The sequence below is a fragment of the Felis catus genome, chromosome F1, assembly GCF_018350175.1.
Source record: "Felis catus isolate Fca126 chromosome F1, F.catus_Fca126_mat1.0, whole genome shotgun sequence".
NCBI classification, from domain to species: domain Eukaryota; kingdom Metazoa; phylum Chordata; class Mammalia; order Carnivora; family Felidae; genus Felis; species Felis catus.
The window spans coordinates 3,000,758-3,015,056 of NC_058384.1; the positions used below are offsets into that span (position 1 = coordinate 3,000,758).

The following is a 14,299-nucleotide window of genomic DNA, read 5'->3' on the forward strand; positions in this document are numbered from 1 at the left end:
CAATTCATTTTTAAGTCCAGCATAATATTAACATCAAAACTTGACACGGACATTATAAAAAGGAAATTATAGGTGAACACTCTCCATGAATTATAGATATGAAAATAGTTAAGAAAATACTAAGGAACTACTGCATAGGGCAATATCTCAAAAGAATAGTTAAGTCATGATCAACTGGAATTTATCCCAGAGTTTACTTTAATATTTGAAAAATCAATCATATACCAAAGGCATAATCCGTGAAAGAAATAATTGATAAGCTAGACTTCGCCAAAATTAAAAACTTCTGCTCTGTGACAGACACTGACCTGGGAGAAAATATTGGCAAAAGACACACGATAAAGGACTGTTATCCAAAATAAACAAAGAACTCTTAAAATTCAACATGAGGAAGACAAACCAACCCATTAAAAAATGGGCCAAAGGTGCTCACAGACGTCTCACCAAAGAAGATACACAAATAAGCCTGTGGAAAGATGCTTCACACCACCCTGGGGACTGCAAGTTAAAACAACCATGAGATACAACTACACACCTGTTAGAATGACCAAAATTTAAAGCACTGAACGCCCCAAATGCTGACAAGGATATGGAGGCTACAAGAACTCTCATTCATTCCTGGTGAAAACGCAAAATGGTACCGGCCACTTTGGAAGGCCTTCTGGCAGTTTCTTACAAAACTTTAATAATACTCCTATGTCAGTCAATCCAGGAATCATGCTCTTTGGTATCTGCCCAAAAGAAATGAAAACTTATGTCCATACAATAACCTGCATGTGGGTATTTATGGCAGCTGTATTCATAATTGCCAAAAGTTGGACATAACCAAGATGTCTTTCAGCAGGCAAATGGATAAATAAAAACAGTGGCATATTTGGACAATGGTATGTCATTCAGCACTAAAGAGAAATGAGCGATCAAAAGCCATAAAAAGACATGAAGGGAACTTAAATGAACATGGAAGAAGGCACTCTGAAAAGGCTACATCCTGTATAATTCCAACTATCGGACATTCTGGAAAAGGCAAGACTGTAGAGACGGTAAAAAGATCGGTGACAGAGGATGAGGGGAGGGAGGATGATAAACAGAGCAGAGGATTTTTAAGGCAGTGAAACCATTCATGCGACACTACGTGGTGGGTATGTGTCTTTATACATTTGTTCAAACCCAGACAATGGGCAGCACCAAGAGCGAACCCTAATGTAAACTGTGGACCTTGGGTGATGACGATGTGTCACTGCAGATTCACAGACTACACACAAATGTATCACTGGAGTGCAGGATGCTGACAGTGGGCGAGGCTGTGCACGTGTCAGTGCGGGGTACATGGGAACTCCCTGTACTTTCCACTCAATTTTGCTATGAACCTAAAACTGCGTTAAAAATTGGTCTATTTTTAAAAAGTCAATCAAATAACTAACCGTACTAACAGAATAAAAGGGAGAATCTATATGATAATTTCACCAGATGCCAGAGAAGCATATGACAAAATTCAGCACCCATTAGTCATTAAATTTTTTAAACTCTCAGCAAACTAGTAATAGAAGACAGTATCTTCAATCGGTTAAAAGGCACCTCCACCAACACCTACCATTAACGCCATACTTAGGCAGTGAAATGCTGAATTCTTTCCCCCAAAGCTCAGGAATAGGTGTCTCAGGACACCTATTCAGTATTTTCCTTGGGATCTGAACTAGTGCAATAAGTCAAGATAAAGAAATAGATTGTAGAAAGTCTGGAAAATAATAAGGAAATTGTCCCTAGTCTCAGACAAGGTGATTGTTTACAAGAAAATCTAAGAAAACAGCAATTAAAACGATAAAAAACTGTCCAAAAAATAGTAAGTGAATTGAGGAAATCACGTCAGATACAAAAGTCACTGATGTATCTACATATTAGCAGCATTCTAGCTAAACATAAAAATTTTCAGTCTCATCTACCATAGCATCAAAAAACATAATATACTTAAGAATAAATTTAACGAAGTATGAACAAAACTGTATACTAACATAATAAGACAATCCTAAGAAAAATTAAAATACACCTTAAAAAAAACAAGAGAAATACCCTGTTTATGAACTAGCAGACTCAACATTATTTATATGTCAGTTCTACCAAAACTGATCTATAATTGAATATGAACCCATGTTCAATGATGAGTAGGCATTTACGGAAACTGACACAGATTTTAGAATGTATGCAATACGGCAACAATCCTAGAAGAGCTAAAACAATTTTGAAAGAGAACAACGTAGAAGGACTTACCCTCAGACTTCGCTACATGCTCTCAACTTTTCAGTGTAAAGCTAGAGGGATCAAAATCAAGATAGTATGAGACTGGCATAGGACAGACAGAGAGATCAATGAAACAGAACAGGAAAAGCAGAAAAAGATCAAGATTTATATGGTCAACTGATATTTCTGACAAAGGTGCTGAAGTAATTCAATAGGGGGAAAACAGCTTTTTTCACTAAATGGTGCAGAAACAACCGCCTATCCATTAGGAAATAAATGAACCTCAATCCTTAACTCACGTGACACGTGAATTCATTCAAACTAAATCACCAAACTACACATCATAAGAGCTAAAGTTATAAAACTTTCAGGAAAAAACAGAAATATCTTTGTGACCTGGGTACGAACCCAAATTTCTTAGAAAGTACATAGAAAACAATAACCATGGGAGAAAAAAATTCATAATTATAGCATCAAAATTGAAAACTTCTGCTCATAAAAACATTTTTCAGAAAATTAACAGGCAAGCCACACAGCCTGTGAGAAAATACTGACAAAACATCTATCTGACAAAGGACTTTTACAAATATAAAATATAATGAACTCCTAGAACTCAATAATGAAAATACAAATACCTCAATTTTTAAAAATGAGCAAAACATGTGAACACATACTTCACGAAGAAGATAGAAGAATGGTGAATAAGCCACAGAAACACCTATAACAATGCTATTTAAGACCATGAGCCACTATTTAAGCCAGCTATTTAAGACCACACCCACTAGACTAACAACAAAAAAGTATTGGTGAGAACCACAGAACATGATAGGAATGTAAAATGGTATAACCTCCTTAGAAAAAAATGTGCCAGGTTCTTTTAAATTTAAACATACACCTACCAATGACAGAGAAGTTCCAGTAGCAGGTTTTGTCCAAAGAAGAGAGAAATGTATTTCCATAAATACTTGTACAATAATATGCATGTCGGCTCTATTCCTAATAGCCAAAAACTAGAAACAGCCCAAATGCTCATCAACAGAAGAATGGATAAATTGTAATATAGTAATAAAATAATATGTTAATCGGCAATAAGAAGAGAATATTCATACATTCGATCACAAGGATGGATCTCACCAGACATATTCTGAGCAAAAGAATTTGTACACCAAAAAGTACCTATGGTATGATTCCATTTACGTGAAATTTTCAAAAACCCAAAACTAATCCACAGTGAAAATTTAGAACAGTGGTTGCCACTTGGAAGCTATGGGAAAGTGACAGGAAAGGGAGCTTGCTAGGAAGATGGAAATATTCTGTATCTTCAATAAGGGTAAATCTATCTATCTCTCAAAACTCACAGCATTATATGTATATATAATTAGTGTACTTCAACATGTATAAAATTTACCTCAGAAGAGCTAGACAACCAAAAAAAAAAAAAATTACACTCCTAGTTTCAATGGCTTCACTAGTTTTCAAAGAAATAATACTAATCCTCTACAAACTCTTTCAAAAAAACTGTGAAAGCAGGAACACTTCCCAAATTGTCTTATGAGTTAGGTATATCATTCCAAAATTCCAAAATTAACAAGATAGGTAAATTAAAGGCCAATCTTTCCCGTGCACATAAAACAAAAAACTGCTAAACAAAATCAGCAAACCAACCCAACTTACATATATTAAAATGATGCATCAGGAACAACTGAACTTATACAATAATGCAGTATTGATACCTTTAAAAACTAACCAATATAATCCCAACAGTAACCAAATAAAGAAGTTAAATCATATCATCAAAACACATATAGAAAAAGCTTTTGATAAAAGTTAACTCCTATGCATGGCAAAAACTCTCAACAGACTAGGACTATAAAGAAAACTTCCTTAACCTGAAAAAGAGTAACAGTACAAACAAAAAAGCTGTAGCAAACTTCAAACCCAATAGTAAAATACTGCACACTTCCTCCTGAAATAACAAATCAGGTAAAAATTCTATTTTCACCACTTGAATTCAACATTTTCTGGAAGATCCTCTCCACTGCAATAATACAAGATAAAGAAATAAAAGGCATAAGGATTGGGAAGAAAGAAAACAAAAGCTGTCATTATTCAGAAATATGATTATGAAAAATTCAAAAAACTTACATATAAACTAAATTAATATGTCACGATCCTTATATACAAGATGAATATACAAAAATCAATTGTATTTCTATTCTAGCAACAAAGTTATTAGCAAACAGAATTCTATAAAAAGCTCATCCACAAACACCGAACACTCATAAATAAATGTATAAAACCCACAAAGAATAAAATGAACCTTGACCTGTACCTCAAGAAATACAAAATAATCGATACCAGATGGATCAAAAACTGAAATATAAAAGATATTTTTAAAGATTATAGAAGATGACACAAGAAAATGTCTAAATGACCTTGAGGTTAGAAAAAAAACTTCTTTCAAGGAACACAAAAAGGGCTGATCAATAAAGAAAAGTTTAATTAACTGGTCTTCACTAAACCTAAGAACTTCTCTTCAATTAAAAATCCATATGGAGAGGGAAAAGCCAAGCCACAGGAAGGAAGAGATATTTTATTTAATACACACACAATTATCTCCAACAAAGGACGTAAATCCAGAATATATACCAGTAAGTCCAACAACCCACTCCCAATTCCCCAACCTCAGAATGTGCACTTCATGAAAAAAAAAAAAAAAAAATCTAAGTTATATAAAGTGATATGAAAATGGGCTTAACTTATAGAATTTGTAAAGAAATCTTAACGTAAAGAAAATGTAAAATAAAATCATAATTCAGTGTTACTATTCATTCACCAAAAAAAAAAAAAAAAAAAAAAATGGCTTAAAGGTTAAAAAAAAAAAAAAATTACCAAGTATTGGTGAGGCTGTAACGCAACTGAGACCTTAATATGTTGTTGGTAGGTGTACTGGTAAAAATGATAAATGGGTAACCACTCGGGAAATTATCTGGCACTATCTACTAAGCCTGAATATGCCCACCCAGTGAGCCAGCAATTCCACTCCTAAGTTTACATCCAACACAAATGAGTGTCTTGCCTCCCAAAAGACATGTACAAGAACGTTCGTAACAACATTAATAACGTGGCCATAAACCATCAACCACTTGAATCCCCACAACATTAGTATGAATAAATAACTTGTGGTATATTTATACAGAGGAGTACTATGAACCAATACAAACAAAGATGAATAACACAAGCATAATCTTGAGCAAAATAAGTCACAAACAAGGACATATATTAAAATTCTATTAATATAAAATTCAAAACCAGGTAAAATAAGTCTACGGTGATAAAGTCAGCAGAGATGGTTAATATGGAGGTACTTACTCACATAGAGGAGGCAATGCATGCCTATCTTGGTCTGCATAATGGTGACACAAGTTCATGCAAATGCAAAAATCCACTGAGTTAGGCATGCATATAACTCAATTTTTAAAAAATTTTAAGACCTTAAAATAAACATATTTTCAGACAAATAAAAGCAGTTTATCATCAAACATGATGAAATACTAAAAAGAATTTTTAAGTCAAAATGAAATGGTATCAAAGGGAAGTATGTGAATGTAAAGTATGTGACTATGAAGAGCAAGAGAAAATGTAAATGTATGAATAAGCCCATGTGAACAGGGACAGTAATTTTTAAGGTTTTAAATATATGTAGAACTAAAAACATAAGAGCAATGACAAAAAAGGTAGAAGTCAGGTAAATGAGAATCGGCAAAACACAAATTTACCAAGGACACATGTGGCAATCTCTGGGGAAACCAACAAAAAGTAAAACTAAGAAATTAATAAATGAGAGAAAAAATAATTTAAAATACTCCATTAATCCAGGAATTGGGAGACACATAATACAGAATGGGCAAGACAAATATAGAAAAAAATTACAGTACGTAGTGTATTTACACTAAATATCAACTGACTATATACTCCAACTAAAAGACAAGAGATTATCAGAGTGGATTAAAAAACAAAAACTGGGGTGCCTGGCTGGCTCAGCTGGTAGAGAATGCGACTCTTGATCTCAAGGTCATGAGTTTGAGCCCCACATTGGGGGTAGAGTTTACTTTAAAAAACAAAACAAAAACTATATTCTACTTAACAGTAAACATACATAAGATTCTAAAAAGCTAAAACTACAAGGAAGAAATAAGATATTTAATGCAAATGCTAATAAAACGAGCTGAAATCATTCTACTGATGTCAAATTAAGGACAATTTAACTCCAAAAGCATTACTCAGAGATGACAAGGATCATTCCACTATGATAAAAGAGTTAATCACCAGGAAGATATAACTTTTTATTTGTTATCAGTGAAAACTGAAAGAAAGAAAATAAAGAATAAATAAGGAAATGACAGATCAAGCAGAGAAAATAATGAAGTAAGGATGTGGAAGATTTAAACAAGGTTAATGAATTTAACCTAATTAGTATTTCTAGAACAATGCACAGCAAATTTCTAAAGACTGAAATCACACAGGGGCGCCTGGGTGGCTCAGTCAGTTAAGTGGCCAACTTCGGCTCAGGTCATGATCTCGCGGTCCGTGAGTTCGAGCCCTGCGTCGGGCTCTGTGCTGACTGACAGCTCAGAGCCTGGAGCCTGTTTCAGATTCTGTGTCTCCCTCTCTCTGATCCTCCCCCGTTCATGCTCTGTCTCTCTCTGTCTCAAAAATAAATAAACGTTAAAAAAAAAAATTTAAGACTGAAATCACACAGTAACTGTTATGGAATTACACTGCAACTCAATAACAGAAATATAATTACAAAACCCTCTAAATATTTAGAAATTGGGCAACAAACTTCTAAATAAATTTTTAAAAACCACACAAATAGTGGAAATTTACAATCATACTGGAAATCACACTGTATTTTGAGCAAAATAACAATGAAAACATGACATGATAAAACTTATCAGCTGTAGCTAAAGCTACTTAGAGGAAGATGTATAGCCTTAAATACACATATGGAAAGAAGGGCTACACATCAATGCTGTAAGTATCTATCTCCAAAAGCTACGAAAAGGATAGCAAGTTAAAACCAAAGAGAATAGAAGGAAGAAAATATTAAGAGCAGAAATTTTTGAAACAGAAATCGAATCTACAACAGAAAAATTCAAAAGGCAAAGGTTAATTCATTGAAAAAATAATAAAACCGATAAAGCTCTAGCATGACAAATGAAAAAAGCAACAGGTAAAAATAATCAATAGAGTATTAAGTGTGAAAAATTAGATGACATGGATGGACTCAATCCAAACTAGTCTGATTTCCACTACAGATGTTCAATACATAATCTCAAACAGTGTCACCAGCAACCTCGAGGGCCCACGGTTTGACAAGTGAAATCTTCTAAGCATGTAAAGAAAAAATAACAATCTTCCCAAACTCTACCAGAGAATGGTAAAAGAGGGAATACCTCCCTCTTTTTATGAGGCCAGCATAATCAAAACACCAACATCTGATGAGGATTTTAAGTAGGAAAATTACAGGCCAATTTCTCTCAAAGATCCTAAGCACGTACACACGTTCACAGAGCAAACCAAGAGCAAGGAAACATAAAAAGGGTAATACAAAGTTGGGCTTAGGTTAGAAATGCCAGGTTAGTTTAACATTTGAAAATAAACTGGGGTAATTCAATACATTAACAGAGCAAGAGCGAAAAGCCTTAAGTGTCTCAAAAAATGCTGATAAAACATCTTAAAATCCAACACAATCCATAATTGAAAAAGTAAAATTAGCTAGGTTACTAGGTGCAAAGTCAAACAAAATTCAATTATATTTCTAACTATTAGCAAAAAAAAAAAAAAAAAAAAAAAACCCTAGAAAATGAAATCTAACAATTCTAATTAAAATAACAAAGAATGTCACATTCCTTCATTGATTGGCTGACCTAGCGTTAAGATGTCAATTATCCACAAATTGATGTCTAAAGAAGTTTTTTTTTGTTTTTTTTTTTTTAAGGGTATTCATTTATTTGCGGGGGGGGGGGGGGGGGCGGGTACGAGCAGGAGAGGGGCAGAGAGAGAGAATCCCAAGCAGGCTCCACGCTGTCAGCGCAAAGCCTGATGGGAGGCTCTGTCTCATGAACCGAGAGATCATGACCTGAGCCAAATCCAGAGTCAGAGCTTAACCGACTGAGCCACCCGGGTGCCCCTACAAACTGATCTCTAGTTTCAGTGTAATCCTAATCAAAATTCAAGCAGATGTATGGGTATGGATTTTTAAGAGTAATTCTGAAATTGAAATACTCACTGTAAAATTACATGAAAATATAAAGGGCCAAGAACAGAGGAGGAGAGGGAGGATGTCGGAGGATATACACTACCAGATATGGAAACTTCTTAATCTAGAGTAACGTAAACCAAGTGTGGCAGTGGCACGACGAGAGACAAATAAGCCGTTGGAGGAGAAGAGAGTCCAGAAGCATCCTCAACCTTACATTGACATATGAAGAAGAAAAATAATCTTGTAAAAAAATTCCACGCAGAAATATTTCATTCAAAACTCTAATATATTTTCTGATCAATTGTATCAATTACGACAGCAAGGAAATCATACTTGAGTTAAACTGCCTCACAGACTGTATAAAATCGCTTCCAAACCAAGTAGCAGAACTTTTATAAAAACTCTCTTTCTTACCTCTCCAAAAGCTCCTCGACCAATCACCTTCAATATCTCAAAGTCTTCTCTATGTAGACGCATCTGTTTCACTTTAGAAGTAAATGGTTTGGCTGAAACAAAAGAGCAACATTAGTCACTTTCTTAATGAAATGTGATGCAAATTAGGTACATATAATGGTATTTCTTAAACAACAAAAATTCAAGTTATGATTAAGAATGAAGTCAAAGTGTTTCATAATCCCATCACACTATATTGAGAATAGATTTAATATCCATAAGAAAATAATTTCCCTTATTTCTTTTCCTTTTTTTAATGTTTATTTTTGAGAGAGACAGAGCATGAGCAGGAGAGGGGCAGAGAGAGGGAGACCCCGAATCCGAAGCAGGCTCCAAGCTCTGAGCTAGCAGCACAGAGCCCAACATGGGGCTCGAACTCACAAACTGCCAGATCATGACCTGAGCGGAAGTCAGATGCTTAACCAACTGAGCCACCCAGCGCCCCAATTTCCTTTATTTCTTATATGTGAATACATTTTTGTTGACAACATATTGTTAAACAGCTAATAACATATGAAATAATGCAAAGTAACAGGGAGGTACAAGCGAGACCAGTTTATTTTCATGCTAAACATTCTGCATATTCTAGCTCTCAAAGCCAGACACATACTTGAACACAAATGTCCGAGAAGTAAAAGCAAATTTCATGGTACCCAAGGGAGTTTCAGCCAAGAAAATTCAGATTTCTTTCACATTCATTCATTCATTTATCCTTTTAACACACCCTCAGCAAGAGTTTACACTATACAAAGCATGGTGGCAATCACCAGAGTGTGAACAAATAAGATTACAATACGGTACCTTCCTTCAAGAAGTTCTGAGGCTTTAGGACAGAGAGTAGGCACAGGTACAAAATGTAACAATGTGATGAGACTTCTAATGGAGGTAAACATAAAGTACTTCAGACGAGTGAGAACAAAACACTAAGAATTCCCGGATATACCACAGGAACTGGACCTTGAGGACTAAATAGAATTTTGCTACTTTGACTGGGTTTGCAGTGTAGACGTTCCAGGCACAGGAGGCAATACAAGCAAATGAAGAGAGGAGGGAAATTAATTTGAGGTGCTAACATGCAATAATCCATTGTCATTATAGAATTTTGAGAAGAAATGCAAAGAAATTGAAGATGGAAAGTGGAAAACATAAATGGCCTTAAATATCATGGAAAGAATTTAGACATATTATTAATTATAAGGGATAAATTGACATTTTTTTAAATTACAGAATCAATGTACATTCTGCTGCCTCTAAGACAAATTTAGACCTGCTTCCTTCCTTCCCCTCATGTCCCTCTTTATTCTCACACAAAAAGGAGTAATGTGATTAAAAGGTCATTAGGTATGGATATCTGAAAATCAATCAGTGTGATACACCACATTAATAAAAGAAAGGACAAGAACCACATGATCTTCTCAACAGATGCAGAAAAAGCATTTGACAAAATAGAGCATCCTTTCTTGACAAAAACCCTCAAGAACGTAGGTTTAGAGGGAACAAACCTCAACATCATAAAGGTCGTATATGAAAGACCCACAGCTAATATCATCCTCAATAGGGAGAAACTGAGAGCTTTTCCCCTAAGGTCAGGAACACAACTGGGATGTCCACTCTCACCACTGTTGTTCAACATAGTACTTGAAGTCTTAGCCTCAGGAATCAGACAACAAAAAGAAATAAAAGGCATCCAAATCAGCAAGGAAGAAGTCAAACTTCCCACTCTTTGCAGAGGAAGTGATATTCCACATGGAAAACCTGAAAGACCCCACCAGAAGTCTCCTAGAATGGACACATGAAGTCAGCAAAGTCACAGGACACAACATGTTGCATTTTTTTTTTAATTTTTTTTTCAATGTTTTTTATTTAGTTTTGGGACAGAGAGAGACAGAGCATGAACGGGGGAGGGGCAGAGAGAGAGGGAGACACAGAATCGGAAACAGGCTCCAGGCTCTGAGCCATCAGCCCAGAGCCCGACGCGGGGCTCGAACTCCCGGACCGCGAGATCGTGACCTGGCTGAAGTCGGACGCTTAACCGACTGCGCCACCCAGGCGCCCCCATGTTGCATTTTTGTACACCAACAATGAAGAAGAAGAAAAGAGAAATCAAGGAATCGATCGATCCCTTTTACAATTGCACCAAAAACTGTAACATACGAGGAATAAACCTAATCAAAGAGGTAAAAATTAGATCTGTACTCTGAAAGCTATAGAACGCTTATGAAAGAAACTGAAGACACAAAGAAATGGAAAAACATTCCACGTTCATGGATTGAAAGAACAAACACTGTTAAAATGTCTATACAACCCAAAGCAATCTACACATTCAATGCAGTCCCTATAAAAATAACAGCAGCATGTTTCACAGAGCTAGAACAAACTATTCTAAAATTTGTACGGAACAGAAATGTCCCCAAATAGAAAAGCAAAGTGGGAGTCAATTTCAGACATCAAGCTGTATTATAAAGCTATAGCCATCAAGGCAGTATGGTAGTGGCAAAAGAAGAAGAAAAAAAAAGACACATAGATCAATGGAACAGAACAGAGGACCGAGAAATGGACCCACAACTATATGGTCAACTCATCTTCAACAAAGCAGGAAATACAGGAAAGCATATTCCAATCCAAGGGAAAAAGTCTCTTCAACAAATGGTGCTGGGAAAACTGGATGCAACATGCAGAAGAATGGAACTGGACCACTTTCTTATACCATACAGGAAAACAAACTCAACATGGATGAAACACCTAAATGTGAAGCAGGAAACCACCAAAATCCTAGAGGAGAACACAGGTAGCAACCTCTCTGCCCTTGGCCATAGCAACTTTTTACTAGACACATCTCTGCAGGCAAGGGAAACAAACACGAAAGTGAAATACTGGGACCTCATCAAGATAAAAAAACTTATGCACAGCAAAGGAAACAATCAACAAAACTAAAAGGCAGCCTACGGAATGGGAGAAGATATCTACAAATGACCTGTCTGATAAACGGCTAATGTCCAAAATCTATAATGAACTGGTCAAACTCAACACCCAGAAAATAATCTGGTTAAGAAACAGGCAGAAGACATGAAGAGATATTTCTCCAAAGAAGACATACACAAATGGCCAACCGACACATGAAAAAATGCTCAACGTCACTCATCATCAGGGAAATACAAATCAAAACCACAATGAGATGCCACCTCACACCAGTCAAAATAGCTAAAATCAACAACTCAGGAAACAACAGATGTTGGCGAGGATGCAGAGAAAGGGGAACCCTCGTGCACTGCTGGTGGGAATGCAAACTGGTGCAGCCACTCTGGAAAACAGTATGCAGGTTCCTCAGAAAGTTAAAGACCAAACTACCCAAGGACCCAGCAACTGCACTACTAGGTATTTATCCAAAGGTATCCAAAGGATACAAAACTACTGATTCAAAGGGGCACATGTACCCCAATGTTTATAGCAGCGCTATCAACAATAGCCAAAGTATGGAAAAAGCCCAAATGTCCATCGACTGATGTATGGATAAAGATGATGTGGTATATAAGTACACCGGAATATTACTCAGCCACCAAAAAGAATGAAATCCTGCCATTTGCAATGATATAGATGGAACTAGAGTGTGTTATGCTAATGAAACAAGTCAGAGGAAGAAAAATACCATACGGTTTCACTCATATGTGGGATTTAAGAAACAAAACAGATGAACACAGGAGAAGGGAAGGAAGAATAAAATAAGATAAAAACAGGGAGGTAAGCCATAAGAGAGACTCTTAACTAGAGAGAACAAACTGAGAGCTGCTGGAGGGGAGGTGGGATGAGCTAAAAGGGTGATGGGCACTGACGAGGGCACTTGTGACAAGCACTGAGTATTATATGTAAGTGATCAATCACTAAATTCTACTCCTGAAATCAATTTTTTTAAAAAGTGGCCCAAATTAAATCAAAGGCACATCATCAAAATTAAACATTTATGGGGCACCTGGGTGGCTCAGTCTGACTCTTGATTTCGGCTCAGGTCATGATCTCATGGCTTATGAGATCGAACCCCACATGGGGCTCTGCGTGGTCAGCGGAGCGTCTGCTTGGGATTCTCTCTCTCCCCTTCTCTCTGTCCCTCCCCTGCTCACATGTGTGGACTCTCTCAAAATAACTAAATAAACATTAAAAGAAATATCAAAGTAAAACATTTGTGATAATTAAAACAAAAGGTCATCATACATGGGTACAGCTCTGTTCCACGGAGCAAGGCTCATATTTATTTGAGCTGTAGGAGAGTGAAATAGAGCCGTCAGTCCTTAAAATTTGATTTGTTCTGAAGGTATTTGGCCCCACTAAGTAATTTAGAAAAGAAGGCCATTCCACACCGCACATCTCAGTCTAGTAGAGATTTCTGTGTCGGTCTTTTACCTTTCGAGAATAAGGAAAGGAAATGGAGACTGCTGTGCATTTGGAACCCACACAGTGGGGAAGACGACGGTTCAAAGGAACAACAACTCTGAACAAAGGTTTGGGAGATCTCACCCTAGAAAGACAAGACCCAAAACCATGCTGCCACGCGAAGTGAGCACCTTGATAAAATGACTCGGGTGTCCTGGTTGTGAACAAACTGGACTGGACAAATGGTTGAGACTGTGGCCACTGTGCACCAGTCAGGGTCCCAGAAGGAAAAAAATAGATCATAAATTGAGGGAATTTTACTGACAATTTGCAAAGGTGTAGGAGGGAAGAGTAGTGATCTATCTATCCATCAGTCTAGCAGGAATGTGACACTGGTGTCCCCCCCCCCCCCTTCCCAGCTTCTATACAAGCATTTCAGAAATACCTGGGCAAGAGGGTAGGTATGGAATAGAGAAATGAAAATAAAGATGTGGAGCCAGGCAATAGGAGGCCAGTGCTAGTCTAGTTGCCAGCTACAGCTAAAACACCACACGGCCTCCTACAACGTAACACTCCGCGGTTGTTCAAACACATCTTCTACTTCCTTGTACGTCTCCCCACCTCAAGACTTCCAAATAACCTGGGCCCAAATAAAGTATATGCTCTGTATCCTTGTCCCATTACTGACCGTAAATCAAAAAACAGGATTTCATCACAGACCACTACAGTCATTTGTAATCTAGCTCAGTTCTTCGAGAATAATTCCATGTACACCTCCTTTTGGGTAACATCTTATCTAAAAGGTCAAAGACGTAGCTCTTTCAAACCTCTGAGATGGTATTGCAAAGCAGGAAAAGAAACTACTGTTTTAAAACTAGAGTAAAAGAAATATAATTTGGGAAAGCAAAGGGCTGTTAAAATGATCTTTTATACCAAAGGTACAAAACAGTATGCAAACAAGAAGTAACGCTAAGTTTT

The 14,299-nt window shown here is 36.6% G+C and overlaps 1 protein-coding gene across 17 annotated transcripts in view; it reads right to left on the reverse strand.

Annotated features, from left to right (window-relative positions):
* The window catches only part of CDC42BPA (CDC42 binding protein kinase alpha), a 321,704-nt gene that overhangs the window by 244,387 nt on the left and 63,018 nt on the right, over positions 1–14,299 (reverse strand). For 15 of the 17 annotated variants that reach the window (XM_011290821.4, XM_019821472.3, XM_019821474.3 and 12 more), the window contains exon 2: positions 8,918–9,009. The exons of 1 other annotated variant lie outside the window; for it this stretch is intronic. In XM_011290821.4, the coding sequence (XP_011289123.2) occupies positions 8,918–9,009 (92 nt within the window). Of the gene's footprint in view, positions 1–8,917; positions 9,010–14,299 lie in introns of those variants that run through there. One more of the 17 variants, XM_045049423.1, reaches the window with a different exon arrangement.